The sequence below is a fragment of the Macrotis lagotis genome, chromosome 1, assembly GCF_037893015.1.
Source record: "Macrotis lagotis isolate mMagLag1 chromosome 1, bilby.v1.9.chrom.fasta, whole genome shotgun sequence".
In the NCBI taxonomy this organism is placed as follows: Eukaryota; Metazoa; Chordata; class Mammalia; order Peramelemorphia; family Peramelidae; genus Macrotis; species Macrotis lagotis.
In genome coordinates, this window is record NC_133658.1 from 909,333,081 (window position 1) to 909,350,259 (window position 17,179).

The window sequence follows — 17,179 nt, forward strand, 5'->3', positions numbered from 1 at the left end:
TTGAACCTGACCCTGCAGGACTGGAAAGCTGGATCACCCCTTCCTGCTGCTTAGAAACCCATAAATAAGGATCAAAGTATGGCTCATCAGAAACCAAGATCCAAAGGCTGATACAAGGAATTTTCTCATGATTATCCATCTCAAACAATTGATATATCTTATCCAAAAATCGGTCTTGTACTGGTCAATTGGTTATTGTTTCCATCTTCTACTGATTGGGACAGTGAGAGGGCTCAGTGGATAGAGCACTGGCCCTGGAGTCAGGAGGACCTGAGTTCAAATCCGATCTCAGACATTTAATAGTTACCTACCTGTGTGACCTTGGGTAAGTCACTCAACTCCATTGCCTTAGCAAAAAAAAATGTCCTCCATCTTCCACTGATTGATTACAGATGATTGTAGGGAATGGCAGGAGTGGGACTCCTCCTTTTCAGATATCAGGGAATTGTACTTAATCACTCTCCCCCTCCTAACATGAAAAATCCCTAATCTTTCCTCCAATTAGAAATAATTATGCATCTATAGAGAGATTAAAATTTTAACTCATGGGACTTGATGATGGTACCAGCTAGAGAGTATAGAGGACTCAGGCCAGTCTTAAGAATAATTATGATTAGTGGCATAAGCTGGATGAGAATGCAGAAAAGAAAATTGAAGAGGGGTCAGTCAGGTAGGAGAAAACCAGGAGAGAAGAGAGTCATGAAAACAGAGAGAGGAAGAAATATCCAGGAGAACAGAGTGGTTGATAGTGTCTGAGCTTGAAGAGAGTTCAAGAAAGCTGAGAATTAAGGAAAGGACATTTGATTGTGCAGATTAGGGATGACTGATAATTTCAGAATCAGAAATCAACAGAATGAAGAGCCTGGAAGTCAAGTCCAGGAGACTTTAGAAGACAAATTGTCTGAATAATTTCAAATGGAAATGGAACACTTGAGAGAACTAACAATATGAAGCAGCTAGGTGGGGCAGTGGATAGAGCATTGGCCCTGGAGTCAGGAGTACCTGAGTTCAAATCTGGGATCAGACACTTAATCATTACCTAGCTGTGTGGCCTTGGGCAAGCCACTTAACCACATTGCCTTGCAAAAACCTAAAAAATAATATGAAGCATATGGCCATGTTGGTGGATAATACAGAAATTTGACATATATAGCTGAAAGAGAATATAGAAAACATTTTGCTGGAATTATTCACTTCACAGAGAATGAGAGTAAGGCAGAGGACATAGTCAAAGTGTATTTCTGGCCATGGAATGAAGATCTGAGAATCTTCTAATTCGAATTCTTTTCTTGTCTCCAGACCCCCAGACCCTAAAGCCCCATCCTCCAATCATATAAGACATTGCCAAAACTCTATCTGGGAATATGAAACTTCTGGCAACCATCCAGGGAAAGTCCTGGAAACAGTTATCCACATCACTTGCACCTCCTAAATGATAGGCATAGAACCTTCAGTATTGAGAAGGTCCAATTAGATTTGCAGTAAAATATAGAATGCTTGACAGGGACCATTTCATATATCACCAGTGCTTATGAAAGGATCTCTGGTTTAATGGGCTTCCACTATAAATCACATGTCTCTGAATTAAGAGATCAGATCTAGTGACGTGACTCCTGGGCTCATCCCTCCCAGTTCTGACATTGTATTTTCTAGGGTTCCATTTAGCATCCACAGGTCTGACATTTTCTCTTCTTACCTTTGACTCAACTTTGTCTTCCTCTGATCTCAGGTCACAGGCTCAGCATGGGGCTGGTTTCCTGAGCCTGGGCTGACATGGTTCTACCTCTGGGCTGTTGTCCTGGGCTATTCATCATGAATTTCCATCTGAAACTTTCACTTCTGCTTCCTCTTCCTCTCTTTTTCATAGGGTGGGTGGTGAAGAAGAAACCTGACTTCTCCCCTTCATTTGCTTCTCGCTCCATCCCCATAACCCCCATCTCTACAGAGCTAAAGCCTGATCAGACACCATCTATCTTGCCTGACACTGGACACTGTCAATCAGCTCTGCCAGTCCCAGCTGGGGCAGGGGAAGGGGCAGAATCTAAGACAGGCTGAAGGGGAGGTTGAGCAACCAGGCTAGACAGGAGCCACAGTTCCTGTAGAAGCCTCAACTAAAGCTACGATGCATTAATTCTCAGGACTGGAGGCCTGCCTTTTTTCCTTCTGACACCTTCTGCTTTCCGCAGAAACCACTGAGCTGGTCAGACAGAAGAAGCCATGGGAGCCAGGGAGTGACGGTGCCGTGACATAGCCTGTACCTCTTCTGCTTCAGGGATGCTGCTGCTGCTGCTGCTGCTGCTGCTGCTGTGGTCCTTGAAGGGTGAGTTGGAACAGGGAAAGGATGCCCTCAGGGGCTGGCTTTGGGGACAGGAGACCCTGGCCTGGATCCTGCCCCTGCTCTTGGCCAAGTCACAGAAATATGTCTGGGTATCAGTTTCCTCATTGATCTTAAAATGGGACTGGACTGAAGTCTCTCTTAAAATCCTTCCCACCATGGCTATCCTTTTTTCTAGGTTCTCTTTTATCTCTAAAACCTGGGACACGGTGTTAACATTAATATCAGTGACGATTATCATCCTTATTAACTGCTTAATTAGTTGTGATCTCTATCTCTCTCTGCCCACAGGGTCTCAGTATCAACAAGAAAGATTTGAATTGAAGGGTCCACGGCTCTGGATAGTTCAGGAAGGACTCTGCACCTATATCCCCTGCACCTTCACCTATCCTAATATGCGGAGAAATTATTACAGCATTTATGGCTACTGGTTCAAGAAAGATTTCTCAATTTATGAAGATGTCCTTGTGGCCACAAATGATCAAATGAGAGAGGTGGAAAAGGAGGCATTGGGAAGATTCCACCTTGTCGGGGACCCTGAGAGCATGAACTGCTCTCTGAGCATCAGAGATATACAGGGAAAGGACAGAGGATATTACTTCTTCCGTGTGGAAAGTGGGTCAGAAAAATTCAGTTACTTAAATTATCAGGTGAAGCTGGATGTGAGAGGTAGGCTCCCTTGGGACTGGGAAGGGACCCTGGGCACAGTAAAGTGGGAGCTTGTGGGGTTGAACTGTTCTAGGAAGCTCCTTTTGCTCCATGTCTGAAGGGAAAGACAGACCCTTTGGCCAAGTAGGAGCTGACACAAGCAGATGAAGACTGGGGAGAGTGTAGAGAAAGTTGGAGAAAAGGAGAGGACTACTCTGGGCTTCTCTTTGCAGAGAAATGGGATCTCAGGCAGGGTTGGGTGAGTTCATCAAGTATAGGCAATGTACCCAGATATGTTGCAGGGCCCAACAGTATTTGAGATACAGTCTCATGGTCATTACCAACTGAGGGGGGCACCAATGTGGGTTCTTCTCTATATCAAAACAGAACCACAGGTAGAGGTGAGTGGTTCAGAACATAGACATGTAGAAGATTCTTGGGAAGGGAGGAATAGTGATGACATCTAGGAAAGGACATTCCAGTGACAGGGTCCTGAGCTGGGTGTGCTGATAACCTTTTAACAAGCAAACTCTGAATTGTTATTTTTTTGATTAATATTTTATTTTTCCTGGTTACATTTTTAACACTCATTTAAAATATTTTTGAGTTCTTAATTCACTCTCTCCTGTTCCCTGACATAAAAAGCAACTTCATATAATCTACAGATGTGGAATCATGCAAAACATATTTCCATGTTTGACACTGAATTCATTCATTCACTCATTCATTTATTCATTTATTATTTAAAGCAATGGAGTTAAGTGACTTGCCCAAGGTCACACAGCTAGGCAATTAATAAGTGTCTGAGGCCAGATTTAAACTCAGGTCCTCCTAACTCCAGGGCCAGTACCCTATCCCTGTGTCACCTAGCTGCCCCAACTCTGAATTAAAAAAAAAGAATGACATATCTGCAAATCTAATTTGAAGATAATACAAGGTTTATCATCTTCTCATTAAAAGATTGGAGGACTTGGCATATAATATTCTGGAAAGTAAATGAGTTAGGATTACAACCAAAAATCACCTACAGAGGGGGCAGCTAGGTGGCACAGTGGATAGAGCACCAGCCCTGGAGTCAGGAATACTTAAGTTCAAATCCGGCCTCAGACACTCAATAATTACCTAGCTGTGTGGCCTTGGGCAAACCACTTAACCCCATTTGCCTTGCAAAAACTTAAAAATAAATTAAGGGATGAAAAATCACCTACACAGCAAAAGGGAGTGTAATTTTTCAGGGGAAAATGGATAATTAATGAAATAGAGAACTTTCAAGTATTCTTGATAAATAGAAAATTTGACTTCACAAACAGGATTCAAGAGAAATATAAAAGATAATCAGGAGAGGGAAATCATAAGGGACTTAATAAGATAAAACTGTTTACATTCCTACATAGGAAGATGATACTTGTAGTTCAAAAAACTTTCTCATTATTATAGCAGTTAGGAGTATACATAGACAGGGGGGCACAGATGTGAGCTGAATATGAAGGAAGAATGAAATTATGGTGTGAGAAGAGGAATATCCTGGGAGAAAGGGAAAGGGAGGAATAGAACAGGGTAAATTATCTCACATAAAACAGGCAAGAAAAGGCTTTTACAATTCAGGGGAAGATGGGCTAAGTGGTAGGGAGTGAGTGAATCTTACTTTCATCACAACAGGCCAAAGAGGGAATAACATACACAGGTGATTGGGAATAGAAATCATTCTTATCTTAGTGGAAAGTAGGAGAGGAAGAGGATAAGAGAAGGGGTAGGGTAGGACAGAAAGCAGGGCAAATTGAAAGAGGTGGTAGTTAGAAGCAAAACACTTTGGAGGAGAGATGGGATTAAAGGAGAGAATAGAATAAGGGGGGGGGAATGGAGGGAAATACATTTAGAAGGCATAACCGTGAAAAATTTTTGAAGAAAGTTTCTTTGATCAAGATCTCATTTCTCAAAAGATATAGAGAACTGAGTCACATTTATAAAGATGGGATGCCCAAATGATAAAGGATCAAGAAATATGATCACAGCTATCAATAGTTATATGAGCAGATGCTCTAACTCAGTATTGAATTGGAGAAATGCAAATTGAAATAATTCTGAGATACTTCCTCTAAGGCATTTGATTGTCTAATAGGACAGAAAAGGGGAAGGACAAATGTTGGGGGGGGGGGGGACTGGGCAAGACTCATGAACTGATGCCAAGTGAAATGTGTTGTGTTCAATATAACAATATCGTGAGATCAGCTGTGAATGATTTAGCTATTTTCAGGAATACAATGATCCAAGATATCTCTGAACTCTGATGAAGAATTCTGTCCATCTCCAGCGAAAGAAGTGATGATGTTTAAATACTGATTGAAGAATACTATAAATTTTTTACATTATTTTCTTGATTTTTTGATCAATGTTTTCTTTCACAATATGAAAAATATGGGAATATGTTTTGCAATACTATAATTGTATAACTTAAATTGAAATTGCTTTCTTAATGAGTAGGGTGCAGGGAGAGGAAGAGAGAGAGTTTGGAACTCAAAGTTTTAAAAATGAATGTCAAAATTTCTTTTACGTGCAGTTGGGGAAAATTAAAAAGCTAAATAAATTTAAAAAATTAATCTGCAGTGATAATTTCCCCATTGTTTTTAATGTAGACAATAAAACAAATCAGCTCCCTATTTATAAGGTTTGTCAATTTCTGGGGCACAAATGGTGACCCTGAAAATTTTACACTTGACTCTAGTGAGCTCCTATTTTTTGGGACAGTCCTGGTCCTTGGACTATTAACTGATGAGATGCCCTGGGGTTCCTGCTCCAGGGTCTGGCTCATCCTTTTTCTTCTTCCCCAGATCTGATTGAGAAGCCAGACATCTATATTCCAGGTATCCTGGAGCCTAAGACCTCCGTGAAACTCATGTGTGCAGCCCCCTGGGTCTGTGGGGAGGGAACACCCCCCATCTTCTCCTGGAGAGGGGCTGCTTTCTCCAGATTGGTACCTAGTCAAAAGACTCCCTATTTCTCTGAGTTGACCCTCAGCCCAAGACCTGAGGACCATGGCTCCGACCTCACCTGCCAGATGACCTTTCCTGGTTCTGGAGCTCACACAGAGACAACAGTCCAGCTCAATGTGGCCTGTGAGTGATGGGGAGGGGGAGCAGGGAGTAAGAACGTCACCTCAGTCAAGGGGTCGAAGGGAAATCTAAGGCTGAGAAGAATCCCAGGATCTCCTGGAAAGTGGGAGTCACTGGGGAGCATAAGGGGAGGAATATATGCAGGTCTTGGAGTCAAGAGCCCTGAGTTTGAATCCCCTCTAAGTCTTGTTCAGCCCAATCCACGGGCTCATCACTTTATGAGAGGGCTCTGTGCCAACATGGAGAGTCTCTGGAGCATCCATGCCCACTCCCTCCTCTGCGGGTTGCCTAGGAGGGATGAAGGCTCAGAAGGGGGCAGACGGACTCTCCCAGGATCCCAGAGGAAAGGAGAGTCAGAGTCAACACCATCTACCTGGAATTGGTGTCTGATTCCCCTTGGCTTCAGTTTAGTCCTCTGCAAATGGAGGATGGACATCTCTACAGCGCCTCTGCAGCCTGGAAAGTCCATTCTGGTAGCCCTGGGCTAGATAGCGACTCTCTGAGCCTCAACATTCTCTTCTAGATGATGGGTATGATAATCCTTTCCCCACCATCTGGGGCTACTGCAAGGAAATTGTTTGCAGATGTGGAGTAGTCCTCTATAGTTTTTAGTTTCCTTGTTTGTGTTTTTGTGTGTGTGTGTGTGTGTGTATGTGTGTGTGTGTGCTCATCACAGGGGGTGAGAAGAGTGCCAATAGTGCCATATTTTTGTTGTAGATCCTATAAAGACCTTCGGAATCAGTGCTGATTGGGAACAGGAAAGAGGTAAGGAGGAGGCAGGGATGTGGGGAGGAGAGACCTTGGGGCTATGGGGACACTGGTTTTCTCAGCTTCAATGGAAAAGTTACAAAGATCATGATGTCCTTCACTCTTCCTCCCCCCTTTCTTCCTCCCTCCCTCGGCCCCCTCCTCCCCTCTCTGTCCAGGCTTGAAGTCCTCATTAAATCACACTATCCTGAAGAATGAGTCCTTGAGATTGCTTTGCCAAGCTGACAGCAACCCTCCTGCCTTTCTGAGTTGGTCCCATGGGGGCCAGGTGGTGCTGTCCTCCGGGCCCTCAAGTACTGGGATTTTGTTCCTCCATCTGCCCCGGCTGGGAGTAAAGGATGGGGGGGAGTACAGATGCCAAGCTCAGTACAGGGTGGACACCTTGCATGCCACCTTGAACCTCTCTGTGATTTGTGAGTCATGTCATTTCAAGGGGGAGGGGTACATTGATTGAGGAGCCTGGAAGTTTGGGTTTAATCTCTCCTGGGGGTGTGAGTGGGGGATTGGAGAGACTGGTGGGTGGTGTTTGGGTAATAAGAAGGGGAAAAGTTTGAACCTGGAATCAGAAGACCTTTTTAAAGATTTTCACTCTACTTCTTCCTCATTGTAAATCCCTGAACAAGTCATCTCCCTTATCCTCATCTGTAAAAAGGGGGAGGGGTGGTGAATAACATAGCACTACATCCCTGAAAGGTTTGGTGGTAGGGAGGAGTTAGATGGATATTATTAAAATCGCTGTTTCCTGAAGGCTGGGCTCTTTGAGTGACAGTGTTTGCCTGCCTCATCACCAGTTGATCATCAGTCTTCCCGCTAAAGCCAACTCCCTGTCTCTTACAGATGCCCCAGAGAACCTGAAGGTCAGAGCCTTGTGGCCCAACAGAACAGGTACAGGGAGGGATATGTAAGTGTGTCTATTTGTGTGGGAGTGTGTGCATTTGCATCTATGAGGATATGTTTGTGTGTGTGCATAAGTGTGTAAGTGGGTGTATGTATAAGTGTGTAAGGGGATATGTGTGTATACGTGGGTGTATCTGTGAGGATGTTTTATGTGTGTTTGTATATGAGTGAGTGTGTGTTTATGTACATAACTGTGTGAATGTGTGATTTCTTCTGTGTGACTGTATGTGAGTGTGTATTTATGTTAACTGTGGATGTGTGTGATTTATGTCTACTCATGTGTGTGAGTGTGAGTGTGTGCTTATGTCATAATTGTGAATGTGTGTGATTTATGTCTGCTCATGTGTGTGAGTGTGTGAGTGTGTATTTTTGTCATAACTGTGTGAATGTTTGTGATTTATGTCTGCTCATGTATGTGAATGAATGTACATGAATGAGTGTGTGTTTATGTCACAACTGTGTGAATGTGTGTGATTTATATCTGCTCATGTGTGTGAGTGCATGTGAGTGAGTATGTGTTAATGTCATAACTGTATGAATGTGTGTGATTTATGTCTTCTCATGTGTGTGAGTGTATGTGACTGAGTGTGTGTTTATATCATAACTGTTGAATATATGTGATTTATGTCTGCTCACATGTGTGGATGAATGTGAGTGAGTGTGTGTTTATGTCATAACTGTGAATGTGTGTGATTTATGTCTCCTTATGTATGTGAATGTATGTGAGTGTGTCTATACATGTGTGTATGTATTGTATATTTGTGTATATGTGCACCTCTGATTTTGTATTTTATGTGTAAATTTGTATATGTGTAAGGACATGTAAAATAAGTATGAGTTTGTATGAGAGTGGTTGCAAATAAGTGTGTGAGTGCACGTGAGAGTAAGTGTGAATTTATGGACATAAATGTGTGATTGTATGTGGATGCTTCTGTGCATCAGTGTGTGAATGTTTGTGGGTGTGCATGGATGTGTGCGATGCCGTCTGTGTGTATGAAAGTGAATGTGTGTGTGACTGTCTGTCTATAGTGAACACATGTTGATGAGTGTTTGTGTGTATAAATAATCATATTGTGTGCATGTGTATATGCATATGTGTGTTTGTATGTGAGCTTGAGGGTGTTCGTTAATGCATTTGTAAGTGTGTTTTGTCAGTATATATGTGTTTGTGTGTTTGCATGGGTATTGTGAACATGTGTGAGTGTGTTTCTCAAAACAAGTTTGGGAATGGGTTTTCTGAATGGAGGGACAGACAAACAAGACATCTACGTTTCCCCTCTCATGCACCCTGAATGTAGAATCCCAGGACTTGGGCTCCAAGCCTGGTTCTGCGGTTGACCTTCTGCTATGAAACATTTCTGTCCATGACTTGGACAAAGACTTCAGGGATACCTGACTAAGCTTCCAGATGATAAACATCAGGGAGGGAAAGACAGTAGCTTGGCTGATGGTTATGATGTGAAATGACCCTGAAGGACTCATTTATTAACAATCAAACATAAGAGATAAAAGGGCAAAAAGCCTTTGGGATGGCAATTTTTCTGAAAGTGATTTGGGATTCTTGGTGCAGTTATAGGTAGTTAGACAAGGTAATGGAGGGACAACAGGAACCAGAGTTAGGAAGAATTGAGTTCCAATTTGGCCTGAGACACTGACAAGTTTCTCCCTGGCAAGTCCCTGAACCTGTTTGTCTCAGTTCTTCAACTATAAAGTGGCAATAACAGTACCTACTTCCAGGGTTGCGGTGAGGATCAAATGAGATTTTATATTCATAAAATCTGCCTAAGCATAGAGTAGGGGCTATACAGAAGTTTATTCTCTTTCTTTTGATCTTGTAATCTCACTCTGAGTGAGCAGTTTAACAGTTTAATGTGTCAGGCCCCAATTACCTAATGCAATCTTGGCCTGAATTGGGAGATAAGCTTCTAGGAAGAAGAGGTCTAGTCATTTCTGGGTTTCCCAGTTTAGAAAGAACATAAGTAGGCTACATTGCATCCAGGGAAAGTCAGGTGAGATGTCTTAAGTGTTCACCAGTTCATGACATAGGAAGGCTATTTGAAGGAATGAAGGACCTGAGAAAATTTAGGCTGAAAAGGAGAATTCTCCGTGGGGGAGGGGGACTCACTACCTGTGATTGAGGGGCGCTCCCCTAGGAGACGGGAAAGGGCCAGAGTTCATAAACCAGTTATGATTTAATATAAAGGGAGGGGAAATAATTAGCATTATCCAAATTTGGAGTGGCTTACCTAGAGATGTGTTACACCCCCTCCCTAGGGCATTTTGAGCAGAAATTGGATGACCCATTCTTGATGATTTGATAGGGAGAGTTCTTGCTTTAGAGTGTGGTAGACTGAAGGTGATGGAGGTCCCCTCTGACTCAGAGATTCTGAAACTTCATGATCTTGGGAATGTCACTGCCTGCTCCTAGGCCTCAGTAAAGAAAGAAGGGACTTGAACTGAAGGAATTCTAAGTTTTGTTCTGATTTTGTCTTCACTTCTATGATCTTTTCAGGTGCTATCATGGAAATTTTCTCATCTCTGGTGGTCCTGGTGGGAGAGTCCTTGTGCCTGGAGTGTACTGCTGACAGTAGTCCCCCTGCTGACATGAGCTGGACCAGGGGGAGCCAAGCCCTGAACTCTTCCCTTCGCTCCTCTCCTGGGATGCTGTATCTAGAATTGTCCCATGTCCAGGCAGAGGATGGAGGGGAGTACACCTGCCATGTTCAGAATGAGTGGGGGACCAAGCACATCTCCCTGAATCTCTCTGTGCAGTGTGAGTGCAAGGGTCTGGCTACAGGATTCTCCTAGAAGGTCAGAGAGTGAACTGTTCTAATCCCTATTCATCCCCTTCCCCACAGACCCTCCCAGGCTGTTCAACACCATTTGCTCAAGGACTGATGAAGGCTTACTCTGTACCTGTTCTATTCAGGCAGAGCCCAGCCCATCTTTGATCTGGTGGGTGGGGGAGAGAAGAGTGGAAGACAATAGGACCCATGACATCCTCCAGATGAAGTCTACCAACTCTGGAGCCTGGACCAATGGTAGCCTGATCCTGAAGGAAAAGTGGGACCTTGACCTCAACCTCCGGTGTGAGGGGAGGAACCAGCATGGGGTTCACAGTGTCATTGTCCTGATAGTGTCAGGTGGGGTTCTATAAGGGTGAGAAGCCTGCATCCATCAGGGGATGGGATCTGGGTTCAGTTTCCAGGGAAGCAAGAGGATTAGGGGAAGAGAAATCCAGGGATGGGAACAGAATCAGGAAAATACATGGGAAGGGGGTGGCTCTCTACATGCTAATAACCAAGCTGAATCTATGACAAAGAATGCCTGAGGGGTCTGGAATCATAGATTTAGAAAGCAGTGGCAGCTTATCCGAAGAGTTAGAAAGACTACTTTGTGACTAATCTTCTAAGCTCAGTTACTGACCAGCTGCCTGACCCTGGCTAGTTCCTTTACTTTTCTAGTCACAATTTCCTCTTTTTTAAAAATAGTGATACAAGGAAATTACAAAGAACATTTTTTTAAAAATCTTGACGCTTTAACAAAATAGGAGAAAAACAGGGTGGGGGATGGAGGCTGTAGACAGGCCAGCTGAATACCAGGACAGCCACTCAATCCAATCTTGTATTTTTGCAGATAGAACAAGGACAGCTGACCTCACATTCTTCAAAGGGGCACTTTTGGGAACTGGGATCACTGGCCTTCTCATTTTCTGCCTTATGCTCACTTAGTGAGTGGGGTATAGGAGCTGGGAAAAAAAATTGGAGGGGGGGGCTTCTGGAAGGGTCAGAAGAGTGTTTGATCAGACACCTTGACAGAATGCTGGGCTTGTTTCTTCAGTAAGAAGTTTCTGAGGAAGAAGGAGATAGAGCCAGAAGTATTAGAGGTCGCAGGTTCCCAGAACAACATGGAAGAGGACTATGTTAATCTGGATGTGGTGAGTGAGCTATCCCTGGTACTGAAATCCCTACTTCCCATCAAACTTCATGTTAAATCTGTGAATGAACTCTGACACATACTGGTTATGAGACTATCTTGTCTCTTCCCCAAATCTGTACCTCAATTCCATTATGTGTGCAATGATGGATATGGAATGGCTTCAATCAGTTCGGTGAGCATTTGATGAAACAGTGCTATGTGTGAGACGTAATCTGAGACTGCTTGGAGGAAAGGCCTGTGGGCTGGTTTCAGAGAGACAGATTGGTTGTGTGGTCTCAGGCAGATTGCTTCATCAACTCACTGACCCAGGACAGTACAGGTTGGTTTTAGAACAGGTGCAGATTCTTATGACTGTAGTAACAGCCCCATGAGAAGCTTGTTAGCTATGCAGACAAAATAACAAGTTTCATCCCAAAGATGAAAAGATGAACCATGTGCTTTGCTTCGTTTTGTGAATGGTGAAATAGAGAAAAAAATAGTCCTTCATGCTACTAAGTGAAGGGGAAAAGAATCAACAGGATTACTATGGAAGATCTTATTTCATCTATTTTGCATATAAAATCTGTACAAAGTAATTTGCAAAAATAAGAATATGATTTACTGGGAGGAATCCAGAAAAGCCCCTTGGGAGATAAAGTTCCTGCCTTGGGAATTGAAGGGAAACACAGGGTATTTTTTTAACCATTCTTATTATAAATATATGTATATATATATATATATATATATATATGTAGAATTTTATTTTCCCCATTTACATCTAAAACAGGTTTTAACATTCATTTTGTAAAACTTTGAATTTTGAATTCTTTCTCTTCTCCCCACTCTAACCACCTCTTTTCATTGAGAAAGAACATTATTTAATAGTGGTTAAAAATTTGAGTCATGCCTCAAAAAAGAATCCTCAAGAAAAATGAAGTTGGGGCAGCTAGGTGGTGCAGTGGATAGAGCAACCGACCTGGAGTCAGGAGTACCTGAGTTCAAATCCTTCTCAGACACTTAGTAATTACCTAGCTGTGTGGCCTTGGACAAGCCACTTAAGCCCATTGTCTTGCAAAAACTAAAAAAATGAAGCTAAACAGATATGCTTCAATCTTTATTTAGAAGCCATCAGCCCTCTCTCTGGGAATGGAGAGCATTCTTTATCATAGGTTCTTCAGAGTTCTCTTGAGTCACAGCATTGCTGGGAAAAGCTAAGTTACTCACAGCTGATCATCCTGCCATGTTGTTTTTACTTTGTATACAGTACATTTCCCACTGTGTCTACTCATGCAAGTCTTTCCTCTTTTTACTGAGAGCATTCTGCTCATCATTTCTTATGGCAGAATCACATTCTATCATAATCACAAAACACAGTTTCTTCAGTCATTCCCTAAGTGATTTTCCTCAGTTTCCACTTTCTTGACAATGGAAAAGAGTTGCTATAATATTCTTGTATATATAAGTTCTTTTCCTTCCTGTTTTCCACCTCTTCCAGAATAGAGACCTAGTAGTGGCACTGCTAAGTCAGAGAATATGCAGAATCGTTTCACGACTCTTCCTTCAGTATATTAATGTATCATTTCCCTTACATACCACCAATATTTATCATTTTCCTTTAATTTCCTGTTGGCCGGTCTAAAAAGTGTGAGAAAATACCTCAGAATTATTCGAATTTACATTTCTCCAATCAAGAGTGAGTCAGGCCATTTTATAAAACATGGCCATCGCTATCCTTAATAACCTCATATGAAAACTGTTGTGTCTATTGTTCATTTATCAATTGGGGAATGGCTTTTGTTTTTTATCAATTCAATTCAGTTCTCTATATTTGAGAAAGGATGTCTTTTTTAGGAAAAACTTTTTTCAATATTCCCCCTCCCCTACAATAATATGGCTAAATGTATTTTCCTTGATCCTATTACCCTACCCCATTTATTCTAACCTCTGTCCTTTTGTCCTGACCTTCCTCAGAAAGTTTTTTGTTTCTTACTGTCCCCTCCCATAATCTGCCCTACCTTGCATCAGTGACCCCTTTCTCCCCACCCTTTCCCTTCCTACATTCCTCCAGGGTAAGATGAATTCCTATACCCAATTGAGTATGCATGTTATTCCTTCTATGCACCAATTTAGAGGAGAGGAAGGTTCACCCACTTTCCCTCTCTTCACCCTCAAACACTTCACTTATCCCATTCTCCCACCTTTCTTTTGTCCCAGTATGTTCCTGTTAGCCCTTAACTCCATCTTTGGAATATAGTGTTCCTTCATATTCAGCTTCCACCTGTGTCCTATGGATATACACTCCTTCTAACTTCTAATAAATGAGAAATTCCATATGAATTATCAATATCATCTTTGCCTTCTAGAACATAAGCATTTCAACATCCTTAAGTTCCTTATGATTGGCCTTTCCTATTTGCCATTTTATGCTTCACTCAACTCTCATACTTGAAGATTAAATTGTCTGTTTAGCTCTGGTCTATTCATTAGGAACGTTTGAAAGACCCTCTATATCACTGAATGTCCATCTTTTTCCCCTGAAAGAATATGTTCAGTTTTCCTGGGTGATTGAATCTTGGTTGTAATCCAAGGTTTTTGTCTTCTGGAATATCACATTCCTACAATCCCTTAAGGAAGAAGCTGCTAAATCTTGTGCTATCTTGACTGTGATTCCATGATAATTGATTTTTTTTTCTTTCTGGCTGCTTGCATTCTTTTCTCCTTGATCTGGAGCTCTGACAAAGGAGAAGCCATTAGATTCGGAAGCTGGAAGATGGGTGGTGTTGGAGAGAATGAGTACACTGAGCAATCAAATTTAAAGCTAGTTAAGAATGGAATTCAAGGAAAGAAGGTGGAGGGCATGTCCTTTTCGTTTTCTAAGCCTCAGTTTTCTCATTGAAAAATAGATAGTTGGTACCTGAGTTCAAATCCAGCCTCAGACAGTTAATAATTACCTAGCTGTGTGGCCTTGGGCAATGTACTTAACCCCATTGTCTTGCAAAAAAAACCTTAAAAAATAAAAATGTTCAATTTGAACCAGGTGTTGTCTTGGCTTCTTTACAGTCCTGAAAACCTGTGTTCTGTCCTCTCTAAGCTGTAGCTTACTTGGCTCCACTTATCACCTTCATTTTTTTTTTAATTTTTGCAAGGCAAGGTGCCCACTGTCACACAACTAGGTAATTATTAAGTGTCTGAGGCCGGATTTGAACTTGGGTCCTACTGACTCCAAGGCACCACCAAGCTGCCCACACCCATCTCCTTCTTGCCATAATTCTGTCCATTGGCAAGGATGTGAATCATACACCTCCATTGACTGCCTCATCCAGAATCATGGATTCAGGAGTAGAAAGACCCTCAGAGATCAGCTGCTTGGAATTCCCCATTCCACAGACAATGGAACTGAGTTTGAAAGAGGGGAAATACCAAGGTTATTTTCTCTTTAGGTGATTCAGTTTTAAGGTCATTCGGTTCTAAATTCAGCATTCTTGTCAAGATCCAGCTGTGGCTTTCCAAAAGAGAAGGAAAGAACTTTAAATGTCACAATATCAATCCCTCTTCAATTTTATAAAGGGTGAGTCTGAGGTCCAGAGAGGAAAATGATCTCAACTCAGCTTTTATAGGCTTTAGACCTGGGAGAGAACAAATGATCCAGTCCCCACATTTTACAAAATGTCAAGAGAGGGAGAATGACTTATCCAAGGTCACAAAAGCAGTTATTAGCAGAGCCTTAGAAACCACCTACTTCCATCTCATTCATTTTTCAAAGGTGTGAATTAAACTCAAAGATCTTACATATAAATACATATATATGTATATATATATGTATATATATATATACATATATATGACATAATCCATTGTTTTATTTATATCAGGGGAAATGGAGATTTAGAGAGCTAGGGGATTACCCAAGGCCATGCTCTCGGACATTCTCTACTGCAGCTGCACCTTGCCAGAGTAACCTCATCCTGGAGTTATCCACATTTTGATTCAGAGAAAACTATTTTTGTCAAGGCATTTAGATTTAAGGGCCTTGTCCAAGGTCACACAAACAGTCAGTTTTCAGGGACTGAAATTGAACTCAAGTCCTCTGGACATCAGGATTGATGCTCTATCCACTTTGCCACTTAGCTGCCTCTACTATCTTCTAAAACTTTCTGGTTATGTAAGGATGGCCAAAACAACTAGCCCAACCCCTACCCCACCCTGCACACCTTGCAGAGCCTCCATGTCATTATCTGCAAAACTGAGGCACTAATACCTCTAATGCTTACCCAAGAGGGTTAAGAGATCCTATGAGACTGCATTTGTAGCTCATCTGTCAGACTTTAATATATGAATAGTTATTTTTATAGAAGAACCAGCCTCTATGAGAAGACAAACATAGAGAGACATGGGTTTAGGGATAATCAGTTTCCACACATTCTCATTTTTAGGACTAGAAAAATGAGGTCTTATAGGGGGAGTTTATTCATAGAATTAGAGGCAAAGTTTAAACTTAAACCCTCCTGACCCCTAGCCCAGGATTACCCCAGATCCATCTGGTAGATATTTACCACGTGAATGACACCTACTTGCCCAAAAAGGAAGATTCCCTACTTCCTAGCCATGACAATCTTTTTTCCAAACCACAGTCAAGCTAGGACTTCCAGCATCCCAGACTCACGATGGATCTTTTCCCTACAGAATCAGCGAAGAGTCCTCCAACCACCTCCACCTGACCCAGTCATTCCAAACCCACCTGATGAACTGCATTATGCCTCACTTAACTTCAGAAGTCCCAATGTGAAGAACCAAGAGACACACACGGAGTACTCAGAGATCAAGTTTTGCTCTGGGGCTAAAGAGGGTGCAACAAATTCTGGTCTGAGGTGAAATGGGTGAGGTCAGAAATAAAGAGAATGCACTCTATGCCTGAAGGTGCTCATTCTGTCTGAAGCTGAGCCTCAGATGCTTCTTTGCTCTGATCTGTTGGTCCTGAGATACTCTGACACCAGAGATATTCGCTTCCCCTAAATGCAGGAGGAAAGGAAGAGGACCCTAGAGAAATGGGGAAGTAGAGGAAATATTTTCAAGGCAATCATGTCCTGTTCTCAAGTGAAAACTTCTCAAGGGGACAAAGGTTTGCTTATCTGAGCTAGCCTCCTTGGGTAGGTCCTCAAGACACACAATGTGAAATGTGGGAGGAAGCTTAGAACTTAGACAATCAGAACAGGAAAGATTATTAGAATGTGGAGTATCAGCATTGGGAGGAACTTCAGAGCCTATTTCATCCAAACTCTCAGAATGGGAATTCTCTCTTCAATAATCCTCCAAAATAAGAAACCAGATTTTCTCTGGAGACCTTCCAGTTAGGGAGAGGAGCTTCCTCCCTCCCAAGGTAGCCAATTCCACTTTTAGGCTATTCTGATTGGTTGTTTTTCCTAACATCAGCCCGTCAGCAATTCAACAAGCAAACAGCTCTTATTCAGCCCCTATTGTGTTCCAGGTGCTGTGCTATGCACTG

At 42.2% G+C, this 17,179-nt stretch overlaps 1 protein-coding gene across 4 annotated transcripts; it reads left to right on the forward strand.

Annotated features, from left to right (window-relative positions):
- The first annotated feature begins 1,855 nt into the window (after positions 1-1,855).
- LOC141509722 (sialic acid-binding Ig-like lectin 10) lies at positions 1,856-16,747 on the forward strand. Of its 4 annotated transcripts, none has more exons than XM_074219460.1 (11): positions 1,857-2,320; positions 2,627-3,004; positions 5,812-6,096; positions 6,811-6,858; positions 7,020-7,274; positions 7,699-7,746; positions 10,271-10,531; positions 10,617-10,847; positions 11,395-11,488; positions 11,599-11,695; positions 16,360-16,744. In XM_074219460.1, exons 1-11 carry the CDS (start codon positions 2,275-2,277, stop codon positions 16,546-16,548), a joined length of 1,932 nt encoding a protein of 643 aa, XP_074075561.1. In that variant the 5' UTR covers positions 1,857-2,274; the 3' UTR covers positions 16,549-16,744. The 4 variants fall into 4 exon arrangements, with proteins under 4 accessions (XP_074075563.1, XP_074075561.1, XP_074075562.1 ...); XM_074219461.1 differs by having other exon boundaries at positions 10,617-10,799; XM_074219459.1 differs by having other exon boundaries at positions 10,617-10,901; positions 16,360-16,741.
- The last annotated feature ends 432 nt before the right edge of the window (positions 16,748-17,179 follow it).